General features: G+C 47.0%; 5 protein-coding genes across 5 annotated transcripts; 2 read left to right on the top strand and 3 right to left on the bottom strand.

Annotated features, from left to right (window-relative positions):
• Window positions 1-348: 348 nt before the first annotated feature.
• On the top strand, window positions 349-2,382 carry EYB26_001010 (uncharacterized protein; the record flags this gene model as incomplete). The annotated part of the gene is made up of 8 exons (XM_054260322.1): window positions 349-384; window positions 706-1,024; window positions 1,084-1,157; window positions 1,220-1,304; window positions 1,374-1,580; window positions 1,630-1,890; window positions 1,949-2,166; window positions 2,263-2,382. The coding sequence occupies 8 exons, from the start codon at window positions 349-351 to the stop codon at window positions 2,380-2,382; spliced, it is 1,320 nt and encodes a 439-aa protein (XP_054116297.1).
• A 1,600-nt stretch (window positions 2,383-3,982) lies between these two features.
• EYB26_001009 (uncharacterized protein) lies at window positions 3,983-5,578 on the top strand (the record flags this gene model as incomplete). The annotated part of the gene is made up of 4 exons (XM_054260321.1): window positions 3,983-4,524; window positions 4,575-4,925; window positions 4,977-5,382; window positions 5,441-5,578. The coding sequence occupies 4 exons, from the start codon at window positions 3,983-3,985 to the stop codon at window positions 5,576-5,578; spliced, it is 1,437 nt and encodes a 478-aa protein (XP_054116296.1).
• Window positions 5,579-6,059: 481 nt separating this feature from the next.
• Window positions 6,060-7,244, bottom strand: EYB26_001008 (uncharacterized protein; the record flags this gene model as incomplete). The annotated part of the gene is made up of 1 exon (XM_054260320.1): window positions 6,060-7,244. One exon carries the CDS (start codon window positions 7,242-7,244, stop codon window positions 6,060-6,062), a length of 1,185 nt encoding a protein of 394 aa, XP_054116295.1.
• Window positions 7,245-8,548: 1,304 nt separating this feature from the next.
• On the bottom strand, window positions 8,549-10,165 carry EYB26_001007 (uncharacterized protein; the record flags this gene model as incomplete). Its single annotated transcript, XM_054260319.1, has 2 exons — window positions 8,549-9,658; window positions 9,710-10,165. The coding sequence occupies 2 exons, from the start codon at window positions 10,163-10,165 to the stop codon at window positions 8,549-8,551; spliced, it is 1,566 nt and encodes a 521-aa protein (XP_054116294.1).
• Window positions 10,166-10,740: 575 nt separating this feature from the next.
• Window positions 10,741-13,162, bottom strand: EYB26_001006 (uncharacterized protein; the record flags this gene model as incomplete). The annotated part of the gene is made up of 5 exons (XM_054260318.1): window positions 10,741-11,665; window positions 11,715-12,292; window positions 12,350-12,549; window positions 12,604-12,980; window positions 13,038-13,162. 5 exons carry the CDS (start codon window positions 13,160-13,162, stop codon window positions 10,741-10,743), a joined length of 2,205 nt encoding a protein of 734 aa, XP_054116293.1.
• Window positions 13,163-13,266: the final 104 nt, after the last annotated feature.

The raw sequence follows: 13,266 nt of genomic DNA, 5'->3' as shown, positions 1-13,266 counted from the left end.
TCTATCTTCGGGTTCTTCAATTGTGTTTCTATCCTGTGGTATTACTCCCCATTCCCACGCTGTTAGCCAGCTCACGACACGCACCCAAAGAAAAAAACAGCCCGCTACCCTACCCCCACATTTATCATCCTCGCCCTCTGATCGAGTTTGCTGGCGCTAAGATTGCTCAAATCAGTGACTACACCTCTCCCTTCTCATCCCTCGTCCCTTCGTCCATATCCCACGCCACTCCAATCACCTCCGGGCCTCGTCCTAACGACTCTTACTTTCTCCTCTCTTCAAGGTGTATACGATCGAAACATCCGCTACATAATATCCTAGTCGTTCGACCGGGACCCGCGAGTCATTATGGGTCAGACCTTATCGGAACCTATTACAGAGAAGGTGAGATTTTTTCTGGGCGCTTCGCTGTCTATTGTTTTCTTCTCACTGTGGGCTTTCTTTTCACAACATGCATCATCGCATCTGGCTGCTGCTGCATCGCTTTCAAGCCCTGTGGCTACAAGCGATGACAGTCAACTGGGTGCGGGGCAGATCCGTTAAGAGCAAGTGTCGTTTAAGCGACCAGCTCCTATCACCGCAGATGCCAACGCCATTTGTGCAGTCTTACTGTCTATCTTCATTGTTTCCTTGCTATTAGCATGTTATGATCGACCCATGTTTGAAATTAGAGACATTGTGCTGACAACTCATTTTTGATAATAGGCATCTGCAGAAGGCCAAGATGACTGCGTTTTATACGGAGTATCAGCCATGCAGGGCTGGAGAATCACGATGGAAGATGCGCACGCGGCAATTCTCGACCTGCAAGCCAAGTATATAAATAAATCTCTCGAACCCACCCCGGCCGATCAGCGACTGTCATTCTTCGGTGTTTACGACGGACACGGCGGAGACAAAGTGGCCCTTTTCGCAGGAGAAAAGTTACACCAGATTGTTGCTAAACAGGAGGCATTTTCCAAGGGCAATATCGAACAGGCGCTCAAAGACGGATTTCTAGCCACCGATCGCGCTATCCTCGATGGTTCGTGGACCGCTTAATGATGTGCGCACATTGCTCAGAATGCTCATTGAAATGTGTAGATCCTAGATACGAGGAGGAGGTTTCGGGATGTACGGCATCGGTCGGAATTATCTCTCGCGACAAGATCTGGGTGGTGAGTTGCAGGATTTGTCACGATTAAATGACTTGAACAAGGGTGGCTGATCCATCGCGCAGGCAAATGCTGGCGATTCTCGAACTGTATTGGGTGTCAAGGGTCGAGCAAAGCCTCTGTCTTTTGACCACAAGCCCCAGAATGAAGGCAATTTTTTACCTGAACCGACTGGGATGACGTTCATCTTTTGTGGCTAACATTATGTTTCTTTTCTAGGCGAGAAAGCGCGTATTAGTGCTGCGGGAGGCTTCGTCGACTTCGGACGTGTTAACGGTAACCTTGCTCTTTCGCGAGCTATCGGTGATTTCGAATTCAAGAAGAGTGCAGAATTGTCGCCCGAACAGCAGATAGTCACCGCATACCCTGATGTCACAACACATGAGATCACGGAAGATGATGAGTTCCTGGTGATTGCTTGTGATGGTTCGTAGATCCATGCCTTACTCTTCTCTTGCGTTACTGACTATCATAGGTATTTGGGATTGCCAGTCTTCTCAGGCAGTCGTAGAATTTGTCCGAAGAGGAATTGCCGCCAAGCAGGAGCTATACCGTATCTGCGAGAACATGATGGACAATTGTCTATCTTCCAACAGCGAGACCGGAGGTGTCGGCTGCGACAACATGACCATGACCATTGTCGGTCTTCTTCATGGAAAGACGAAAGACGAGTGGTATAACACTATTGCGGAGAGAGTTGCCAAGGGCGATGGCCCTGTCGCTCCTCCCGAGTATGGCAAGTTTGATGACAAGCCCTGGGACCCACCAACAAGCTGCTAACTTCAGAGTTATAGCTGAATTCCGTGGCCCTGGTGTCCGACCCGGCGCTCGCCATCAGTTTGATGACAGTCCAGACGACTACGACCTAGAGTCAGATAATAACCGACGGGCTTTCGGTGTTCGATCGGGGCGCATCATATTACTTGGAGATGGAACGGAAGTGCATGCGGATCAAGACGATGAAGAATTGTTTGACGCTACAGAAGAAGCGGACAAGGGCGTTCAGAATCAGGTACGGGCTAGCACTGCTAATGCCGGGCATGACACCGGCCGAAACCTTCGTGAAGATACTCCTGGACCCGAGCTTACCCACAGAAACGCTATTCAGAGTACCGAGACTGCTCATACTGGGCCCCAAGTTTCTGCCTCACCATCAACCATCAACGCGGATACCTCACCGGGTAAAACAAGCGAAAACAAAGCTGCCAGCAAACCCAGTGACTCTTAGCATGCGTCTGGTATATAGAGAGTTTCTACTTTGATTGCTATTACTACTACGAATGCCGAGACCATGATGATGATAACGAACGCCGGAATACAATAATATTTCGATCTTCCTACCGAGTTTACCTTTCCGTCGCGCCAATCCTCAATTTCAGCTTTAAATTTTCCTATCTATTCCTCATTCCATACTATCTCCCAGAGAGCGCCGTGCTACGATTGTCCTCTTTTGTCGTGTTCCTTTACTCTGTCCTTACCGTGCGATTCTATATCCTGTTGTGCATTTGTTATCTACCATGTGATCACACTGGTGATTGCGCCTTCGAAGAAGAGAAAAAACGAGGAAAGGATGAGGGCTAAGTGGAGAAATCTCTGGCCAGTATTAATTTTCGTTTTCCCCATCTTCGTGTCCAATTGCCCTGGTATGTGCTGGAAAATGGATGGCAGCAACACAGAGTCGGAGGAAGAAAGAACAGCAGACGGTTAGGGTTTTCAAACAAGGAGTTTTTTTTTTTTCTTTCTGTATACATTACGGCGTAACAGGGTAATTCTTCAATAAGCTTCAGCCTTTGAGTCTATGTTCGATGTTCGATCGTATTACCGTTTCTTTCTACTGACGCTTCAAAATTTATATTCTGAATATTTCGAAGATCTGTTCTCTTTATCATTTCAGCAGACACCATACATATTGCTTGAAGGAACCGCTGAGCATTGTTAGACATCATGTCATGGCTGACTATCTGTTACCTATTTCACACCAACATCCAATTGCCTTTTCCAAATCTCTTTCTTGTCCAATCCAGCAGAGATATTAGGCACTTCCGCTGTCTGTGCTTCAGCCACTGATCAAAGACGAGTCTTTTAGCCCTGTCGCCGCGCTGCCATGATCATCTTTTTTGACTTCATGGGATGGCAAATTTCATCAGCCATGCATGGCCATCTGCGAATTATAGTAACTAACTAGTTAGCGTTTTGATACTATGATTCTAGAAAGGGCTTGGTGCTGTTCGGGGATTGCCAACCCGGGAATGAGCTCAATCCCGAAGACCACCACCACATCGACAAATAAATCCACAAAAAGGATAAGTACGCACTCATCAAATCAATGAATATATTGAAGGCAATATCATATTTCAAAATAAAAATCACCAAGAATAATGATCCATTATGAATGAACATTGTGAAATATACACGTGCGGACGGAACTAGACGGATGGCGCTCATCGGATGCAAAACGGAGTGACGCGACACGACAAGAGCCCCCTAATATTAGTATTCCCCATAATTTCAACATTAATTTCGTGACCTAGAAACAACTTATTATTGACGACTGTTCTTATTTCTTGTGTTTTCTCTTCCACCTCTTCTGTTTCCTTCTCAGCGTCCCATCTGATTGTAATTCTCTGTCTTGTCAATTATTGTGCATGTGGGGAGTGACGTCCTCCATCTCGAATAACTAAATTATTATTCGCACATTTCCCGGTTTTGCTGGCATCGACGTCAGCCTCAACTCAACCACAACAATAACAGCCATTGCTGTCCGTTATCAACCAGACCAGACGCCACCACCAGTAGCTCTCATTAGAGACAATTCCGGTTAGAGAATCATGTCGTCGCCCTCGTCGAGTTCGGGAAAGCGCAAGCGAAGTGCTTCGATCGCTCACAATAGCTCTATCCCGAAGACTCTCAAGCCCGTCGAGCTTTTACAACCATCATCTCGCGACGCTTCCGGAGAAGAAGGCGACGACTCAACTGCACCGACTGATGAGCGACCATTGTCACGACACAAGAAGACTCCATCCCTCTCAATTGACCCTAGCAATTCCCACCCGTCGAAGCGCGCAAGAACCCGTTCTGGGGCAACCGCTGCCGACGCACAACATACAACGAGCAACGGCGACTCCGCCACGGTGAACAACGAAGACCCCGGCGAGCCATCGGAAACGACAGAAGCGAGCCTCGATATTGAGACGAGATCAAAGCGGAAATCTGCTGATACTTCCAATGGCGATGTCGACAAGGATGAATTCTTGCAACCGCCACTTCGCGCAGGACTTCAAGATCCAGTGGGATATCACACGAATCCCCCTCCGACCGGACGGGCCGTGCGAGTTTATGCCGATGGCGTGTTTGATCTGTTTCACTTAGGGTAAGCTATTTCACAAAACAAAGAAAGAACAAAAGCATTGACTGGAATAGACACATGCGACAACTCGAACAAGCCAAAAAAGCCTTCCCAGAAGTCTACCTCATTGTCGGCGTAACCGGGGACGAAGAAACCCACAAACGCAAAGGTCTGACTGTATTGTCAGGTGCGGAGCGAGCAGAGACCGTCCGACACTGCAAATGGGTCGACGAGGTTATCCCCAATTGTCCATGGATTGTGACACCGGAGTTTTTGGAGGAGCACCGCATTGACTATGTCGCGCATGACGATTTGCCCTATCAGGCGGACGAGGGAGATGATATCTATGCACCTATTAAAGAACAGGGCAAGTTTTTGGTTACGCAACGGACGGAGGGTGTTAGTACTACTGGGATTATCACAAAGTAAGTCACATTGATGTATGAAAATGGGAGGCCCTTATGCTAACTGATCAGGATCGTCCGCGACTACGACAAATACATAGCCCGCCAATTTAAACGAGGTGCATCCCGACAAGAACTGAACGTCTCCTGGCTCAAAAAGAATGAACTGGAGATCAAACGCCACGTGGTTGAGCTACGTGAAAGCATCCGCAACAACTGGAACATGACGGGACAAGAACTGAGCAAGGAGTTTCGTCAGTTCTGGGGCAACAGCCGCTCCAACAGTCCCTCGCGCAGCAGTATGAAGAATGGCTTGGACATGCACAGCCCTCGTTCGAGTTTCAGTATCTCCAAGACACATTTGTCGCGCGGATTGGAGAGTCCTACCGGTCGTCCTGAGAGTCCGGGGCCTGCTGGTCGGAATGAAGATTTTGCGACGGGATATAGTTTGGGATTGATTGGGGGTGTTAGGTCCTGGGTTTGTCTACCTTTTTGTCCCGTGCATTATGAAATATGTCAACTGATTTTTGAAATAGATGTCCCGAACACGAACACCATATCTGAGTGGACCAACATCACCCGTCGCAAGCGACGACGACAGAGACGCACCCTCATATCTCGAAAGTGGCGATGAACCACGTCGACCGAGCCTCCTGCGTGGTGACACTCTATGATTTTCCTCCTGCAAAAATGAAACATTCTACTTTTGTTGACGGTATTAATAATTAACATTACATTCATCATGTTTTTTAACTTTCATTCTTTCTGTCTACAACCTTTTCAAAATTCTTGTCACGATTTCTATTTTGTGGACACAAAAAGAGTGGGTTGAGTTGAGAGTGTCTCGAAGAAAACGAGCGAGGCATGGGTTAATTTCTTGGGCATTGAGGCGTGTTTGGATTCTTGCATAGATCGTTGCTATTGCGTACTACGTACTGAGTTATATATTGATATGAATGGAAGTCTCGACTTTTATCTCTGCTACTGGAATCGGCAGGAAACATATCCTGAAATTTCCTCCATTGGTATATCTTGCAGTCTATATGCATGACCATTCGTCAGTCCAGACCCAACCAAGAAACAAACCATAAACTATATGGGTATCTATAAAGCAATGTGGAAGGTATTCAGAAGTGAAAACGGTGTTTTTTATGTTTATGCAGCCGTAATCATCCGTTGCGGCCGTTGCACATTCCTGTTCGAAGGGTATTCATGCATCCCGCGTGATGCTGCAGTATCTCGTAGAAACGACACCGGAACAACAGATCTAGTTGTCGATGGCTCTCGCGGTAAACACATAACCTCCCTGAGACAATCCCTGAGCACCACCGCCTCAGCACCAATCTGTGCCACCAACATATTCCGGGCCGACGCATCACAGCGCGCAGAAACACACAGATCAAAATTCTTCAATCCCCGCACTGCCTTTAACGGCTGAAGCCATGGCTCGGCAACATCCAGACTGATTTTCTGATTATTCGCGCCTCCGAGCAGTACACCACCGGGTGCATCGGGGACAGTGTTCATGGCGTTACCCATAAACCGACCCAGATCAAGATTGAGATACAACGTCTCCAAACCTTCGAGCGCTTGCACGCGGGACCAGAATAGTTTCCATATATGGTCATTGTGGGTATGTGAGTAGATTGATGATTTGTTGCTACCAGCAGAAGAAGAGGAAGAGTCGCTGGTCATGGGTTGCCATATGGGAGTCCATTGAACTGTTAACCGCTTGATACGTGCCAGATGCTCTGGTGAGATTGTGAGTGAGAACGCGACGAATGTGTGTAGATCGTCTACGTCAAAGGAAAGTGTTGAATAGGGCATGTCTGCTGCTTCGAGGTAGATGGCGCGACATGTCTGGAGAAGTGAGGGGGATGAATTGCTTAGTTTGCCGAGTAGGGACTTGTGTGTATGGGGGTAGAGACGACTGTCACTCCCTGCCCCAGCAGAAGAAGAGCGCCATCGAGCCATCGTCTCAGGACAACACCGTCGATGACTCGGGATATCAGAAGCGGATTTGTGTTTGCAGCATCGCACGTGACGAATCTTGCCCTTGAGTTGCACCAAATGCACCGCTTCGTCGCCAAATATATGCCCATAAATCATGAGACGGATCTCGGGTGGAAGTTTGCCGCAGTTTGGTTGGGATGAGATGCTGCGTGCTAAAGGGCTGACTGGTTGCTTATTACTACTGTCGACGTCCAAGTCAACCGGAGGAGCGCAGATTTGGCGGGATTGAATCATATCGCGGACTGATTCTTGCCAGCGTCGGCCGGTGGAATAGTAGTGCCATATTGAGTAGGGATCGCGTAGGATCCAGGCGTCAAAGTGCCTCATTGTGTATGAAGTGGACGAGATCAACTTGAAGTCTATAAGCAGGACAATATGGGGTTGGATCACCCAGCAACCCTAATATATATAACTAGAACAGGACATATTGATACAAGCCCAACAGCTTGCATCCACGCAATAAAAAAACAAAACAAAAACAAACATGAGACACGGCAATGGGAACCAGTCCCTTATATACGAATAATCAATTTGACTCAAACCATACTTGTAGCATCAATACCAGAGAAATGCAAGCAGACAGAAAGATGATTGATATCATTGGCACAATCCGCCAGGGGAACTGATTTACTCTTCTGGGCGCTCTGATTGGCTCAGAGGCAACACAACGTCGGGATGTTTCGTTTCGGTAAGGAGAATTCGGCTTAGTCTACTTTAACTACATCGTAACTTAACTACTAACTTAACTACCTCAAGATTCAACATCCTCACACATTAGACTTTAACATGTAAACCTCTCTATGCATGATTATCGACACCATATAGAAAACTTCAACCGATATCTTCGTCTTCATCCATATCAATCGTCCAAACATTTGAATAACCCGGCTCTTCTCGATGCAATCAATCAAGTTTAACCAACCCACCCGGAGTACTCTGCTCCAGATCACCTCCATGTTTCTCCATCCTCATCTCCAACAGCTGTGGATTCCAGCGCTAGAGAATGCCTCAATCAACTCAGTGGGTCAACTCATGCCCTACCTATTTCCGACCTATGTAGTTAAGGGCGTCGACGACATCGTACATGAAAAGTTCGCAGTACAGGAGGTAGTGAATTGCGCGATTTCTCATTTCTTTTTTTCAATGTGCATTGTGCTTGGACTACCAATGTGCTTGAACGGATGTGGCTTTATATACATATGTCTATGGTGTATGCGGACTGACATGATCAACGGCGTATTAGTATCTGCGCATTGTTTCCTCGCAGTACTGTCCTCCGCGTCGTTATATGCCAAATATCCTAACCCTAGGCTAAGTCGAGATCCACCGTGCACACCACTATCACGCCTCACATGCAACCATCTCCATCATGTTCCTTGTAGATGACGATGATCAGACCCAAGTCACATCTTAAAACCAGACAGACATAGAATGTGTTAACAGTTCAACCCCGCATCTTCTATTTACAGAGGTCCATACTCTGCATTATTCTTGACGATCGTCAGCCGAACCGAGCAGTATGGAGATTGTGGAGTTGATATTATACGGACTAACGTATTGTAGGGCAAAAATGGTAGTGACCATAGCAATCATTGTAGCAATAATAAGTCATGTCTAGTCCTAATCTAAGTCTATGAAGAAGAAGAAGCCTCAGTCTCAGCATCTATATCATCCGACTCGGTCAAAAGACCCCGACCTTCCTCAGCATCCCGTATATCCCGCGATGAAATGGTATCCTTGACTTGTCCCGTTTCGGGCTCATCTTCTGCCCTCTGGCCTTGCGTGGCATCCAAACCCGTACCTCTAGTAGCATTGTTGCTGTTGCTGTCACGAATAACGCCGACATACAGCGCACTACCAAGAATCAACCCCGAGCCAGCCCAGCTAATCGCACTAGGCGAACTGTCCATTACCACCTTATCATAAAACAAGGCAAACAACATCTGCGTATACAGCATGGACGTTGCTCGAGTCCCATTGCCCTTTTGCGGCTGCTTGCTGCCAATAGACGGCGGCTGATACGCCAATCCCGCAGTAAGTAGATACTGCATCGTGAAACCAGTGGCTCCCAGACCGAGAAGTAAACTCCACTCCATCAGATTCCCGGGTAGTCGGAACGAGACTGATGGGATCGAGATCATGGCGATGAGGGAGACTGTTGTCGTATAGGCAGAAAAATACGTGACGCTGACCAGCGGATGGGCTCTGGGTCCGATCAGACGGATCGTCACATATGCGCATGCTGCACCAAAGACACCAAGGATTCCAAATCCTACTGCCATGAGATGATGTATTGCGCTGACTCCACCTGCCATATCATTATCCGATAGTTCGCCGCCGACGATTTCCGTGAGTGTACTATTTCCATCGCCGGCCAGTGGTGCTATTTCAGTAGCCAGACTCTCGACCTTTCCTCCTGAAAATGGCCGCGCAATGAGAACAACGCCAAGTAAGGATATGATTCCCGCAAGCTGCTGTTTGCGTGTGAATGGCTCATTGGGCATCAAAAATGAGCATGCATAACATGCGACGATTGGTGATAAGAATGTAAGAACGGTGGCTTCTGATAATGGCATATACAGCAAGGAAAAGTACATGCCAAACACTCCGAAAAAGCCGCCTGCTGCTCGAAGAAACAAGAGTCCTCTGATTCCTCTTGAGCCGAATGGATTCGGAACTTGCGCGTACCGCATGTAGAAGATGGAAGCTGCGACGGTGATTATCATACGCGAGAAGAGGATCTAGGATTCAGGTCAGTCATCACTCCTATCAGCTGAATTAGGGGGACTCACCTGAAACGGATGCATTGCCTTTCCATGCGAACCATCCCTCTCCAAGAGTTGAGTCATGACATTCATAGAAGACCCAAAGAATTGTGACAGAATCACCATCAGCATGCCTTTACCCTGAGTCCATGCTTTGTGGACGATGGATCGTTTCCATCTAGAAGTTGGCTGCTCCTCTGGAGCGGAAGTCGATGGTGATTCTAGTTGCGGAGGTATTCGGTCATAGTTTTCACTATTCGAAACGTTACCTGCGTAGAGAGACAGATTGTCGCCAAAAAGTCTGTCGGCCGCGGGGCGTAAATTATTCATATGTATACTCCCAGGCGCTTCATGGTGCAGTTCATCTGGTTTAGTGACGGTTTCTGCTCTGGGGATTTCTGCCGCATCAGTCGTCGTTTCATCTTCTCGTTCGATCTCCGATTGTACAGACTGAATCGTCTGGCTGATGTCCCCTGGGGGCATCTTCATATCATGTTGATTAGTATCAACCATAACGCATATATATGTTAAGCGCAAGTAAAAAAGCACAAGCAGGAAGAAAATCAAACAAAATCGCAGTAATCAATAAAGAAAAAATATATATACCTTGAACCAAAAACACACCACCGGTAGGACCGGCACCTGAGTGGCAAAGAATTGAATCCGGCGAGAAACCCTAAGGTTGTACCGAGACAGGGAATTTTTCAGAGCCAGCAACTCCGGCAACCCACCGTATGTCGTTTGATGTCTGATCTATAGGCTTGATGATAGTTGACATTGAAGATGATGAGGAGAAAAGTGGAAAGAGATGCTAATGTAAGTAGGTGAACGCCATTTAGGCAGCTGATCTCGCGAGCATTCTGCGTGTGTATGAGCTACGTAACAGACTGTGCCGATTCCCCGTATTTTACAGACGTCAGGCAGACGTCCTGGTGGAGGTTACAGACCGCAATTGGTCGGTTGTATCCTTAAGGTTTGATAGGTTGAAATCCCCGCATAGATTGTCACAAAAGTGGTTAGTGTGGTATTGTCCATACATAATTACATAAATATAATACCTATACAAATCGAAAAGTATCGCCTCCCTTCTCCTTGAGCATGTTCGCTGCCCGCTGAGTGCCCACGATGCGCTCCAGCTTGAATGCATCATACTTGGAAAACACCGCTCGCACATCAAGAGTCTCCGCACCAGCACTGCCAGCGAGAGCGCCAGGATCCAGACCCAGATACTGGACAACCTCCCTGAAGAAAATCGGATTCTCAGGAAGACCGTAGAAGATGACATGTTTAACACCCCGGATATTGTACCGTCGGAAATGATGCGCTCGCTCTGTATACAGCAGTACTGAAAGTCTTCCGCTCATGAAATGACTGCGTGATCGGCTCATCTCGCTTTGTTCCGTGTATTCGGAAATAGCGCCAAAAGATATGTTCGTTGCTCGCGAAGACGTAGAGAAGAAATTGCGCACTCGCACAAAGTCGAGGTACGATGGTATAAAAATCAATGTTCCCGCTCCATTACCTTCTCCCTTGCCGGTCACTGATCTCGCAAGAGCTGGCAAAATAGCGGTAGTAAAATATTTGAAGCGCAAGTCGGGTTCTTTGAGAGCAAAGGTGGAATCGAAGCGAGAGAATGTTTGCTTCACTGTGATAGGAAGAGCTACTTCGGTGATTGCTCCGTTGTATTGTGGAAGTATCTTGGCTTTTCCGGCGACGTTTTGCATGTGTTGCGAAAATAGAGAGTTCATTTCGGGAGTGAGGAATGACGTTGTTACAATGGTTTGTCGGATATATCGTGCGCGATCATCTAGATACCATGTCCGGACACGACTAAAGTCACATCCGTGAGCCTCCTTTGGTTGTAGGTTGAGATGCTCAAAGATGTATTCAACGTGTTCCCAGTTCTGCATAAGTAGACCATCCGCATGATCGACGATGGCGATTTCGATTGACGAGAGGAAATCATGGTCCCGTTTCTTCTCGCTGCTGATTGTTAGATTCAGTCAAAAAGCAACAAAGCCGGAATACGTACTCTTCTTTATCCATGATCGTTCGCAAACCTAAAGTACTTGCCAGAATGATGTCTGAATTGTAGAATTGCGAATAATACTTGATCGTCTTCCTTGTGAATTTCAACCCAATCCGAAACATATCATCGTCATTTCCGCCGAAAAGGTCTCGGAAATCGTCAGGCTTGCTTTCCCATGATTCATTGTCTTTGGCATTGTATTCATCCATAAACCTCTTTCTGTTCTCCTGCTGCTCTGGCTGATAAAGTCTGCTGATAGAGTCTATGAATCGGACGCATGCTTGTCTTGTCGGAAGGATGATCAAGACCTTTGGTCTTGTGAAGCCCTGATCACGCAGTTCTATATCTGGGTTGATGTCTCGAGAGAGGCGGGCGTTATTCTTGATGACTCGGTCGCGAGTTTTGAGTACATGGTTCAGAGCGTGCAGGCTTAAAAGGTCTCGTAGCTGTGCTGCATTTGATGCCTTTCTGTCACCGAAGAGAACGTCACTGTAATTGAAAACCAGAGAAGCGATATTTTGAGATATTCCTGGGAAGCTTGGTATGCGCTCTGCGGCCGTTGGAATCAACCTCTTCTTGAGCTAAATAATGGTCAATATCATAAACCAACTACATCATGTGAAAAGAGGGAGGCTTACCTTCAGACTCCGAGTGTTTTTTACGGCAGAAGGAATACTCCAGCTGCCGCCCTCTTCATCTGGAATGTTATAAATTAATCTGAAGGTCTCCAGAAGCGATGATTTGATTGATCGCCATTTTCCTGCAGTTATCTCCTTTACTCGCTTCGATATCTCGGTTTCATCTGGACTGGAAATGTGCGTTTCAAACGGATCCGATGCTGTATATGGTTAGCATACAGAAAAAATTACTCGAAGTGTGGCTTTATTCATACCATCTTCCTCATCTTCATCATCCGACTCGCCAGCCCTGTCTACTTCGACATTATCTTCTTCTTCCGAAGCCTCCTGGTTTTCAAGAACATCTTGCTCCTCAGGCTCTTTGGTTGTTTCCTGTATCTCCACTTCGCGATTAGGTTTGTCCTGTTTGCTTTCGAGATGGTCGAGCTTCCGTCGCTTGCGCGCATGACTGGGCTCCGATTTGGCGTTGAGTAACTGAAGTAAAGAATTATAGGAACGTTCCGTCGCAGGTTCTTCATCCTCTGAAGATGGTTCGCTGGCTATTTCTACATCTTGCATCGGCTCTTCGCCACCAGAAACCTCATCTTCAAATCCGTTGAATTGCTCTTCGTCGTCGGATGATTCTATTTCTCTGTAATGAAAGGTCGTTTAGTAGCATATACCAGTAATCGGATATTTGTAGCCTTACCTCTTCTCATCGACTCGAGACGTCTGGAAGCTATTTCTCCCTCCACGAGCATGGCCCCTTCCTCTATGAGCACCTCTAGAAGAACCCCTAAAAGAGCCTCTTCCTCTTTTACGCGGTGGTGGCATTGTAAATAGAATATTGAGATGGTATTGAGCTGATATTTATTGGGTGTTATGTCAGGAACATTTTTTCTATGCGGGTTTGCAGGTGGAAGCTTATCTTATCTTAG

This window comes from Talaromyces marneffei, chromosome 1 (assembly GCF_009556855.1).
Source record: "Talaromyces marneffei chromosome 1, complete sequence".
Taxonomy (NCBI): domain Eukaryota; kingdom Fungi; phylum Ascomycota; class Eurotiomycetes; order Eurotiales; family Trichocomaceae; genus Talaromyces; species Talaromyces marneffei.
This window is presented reverse-complemented; position numbering and strand designations above follow the sequence as displayed.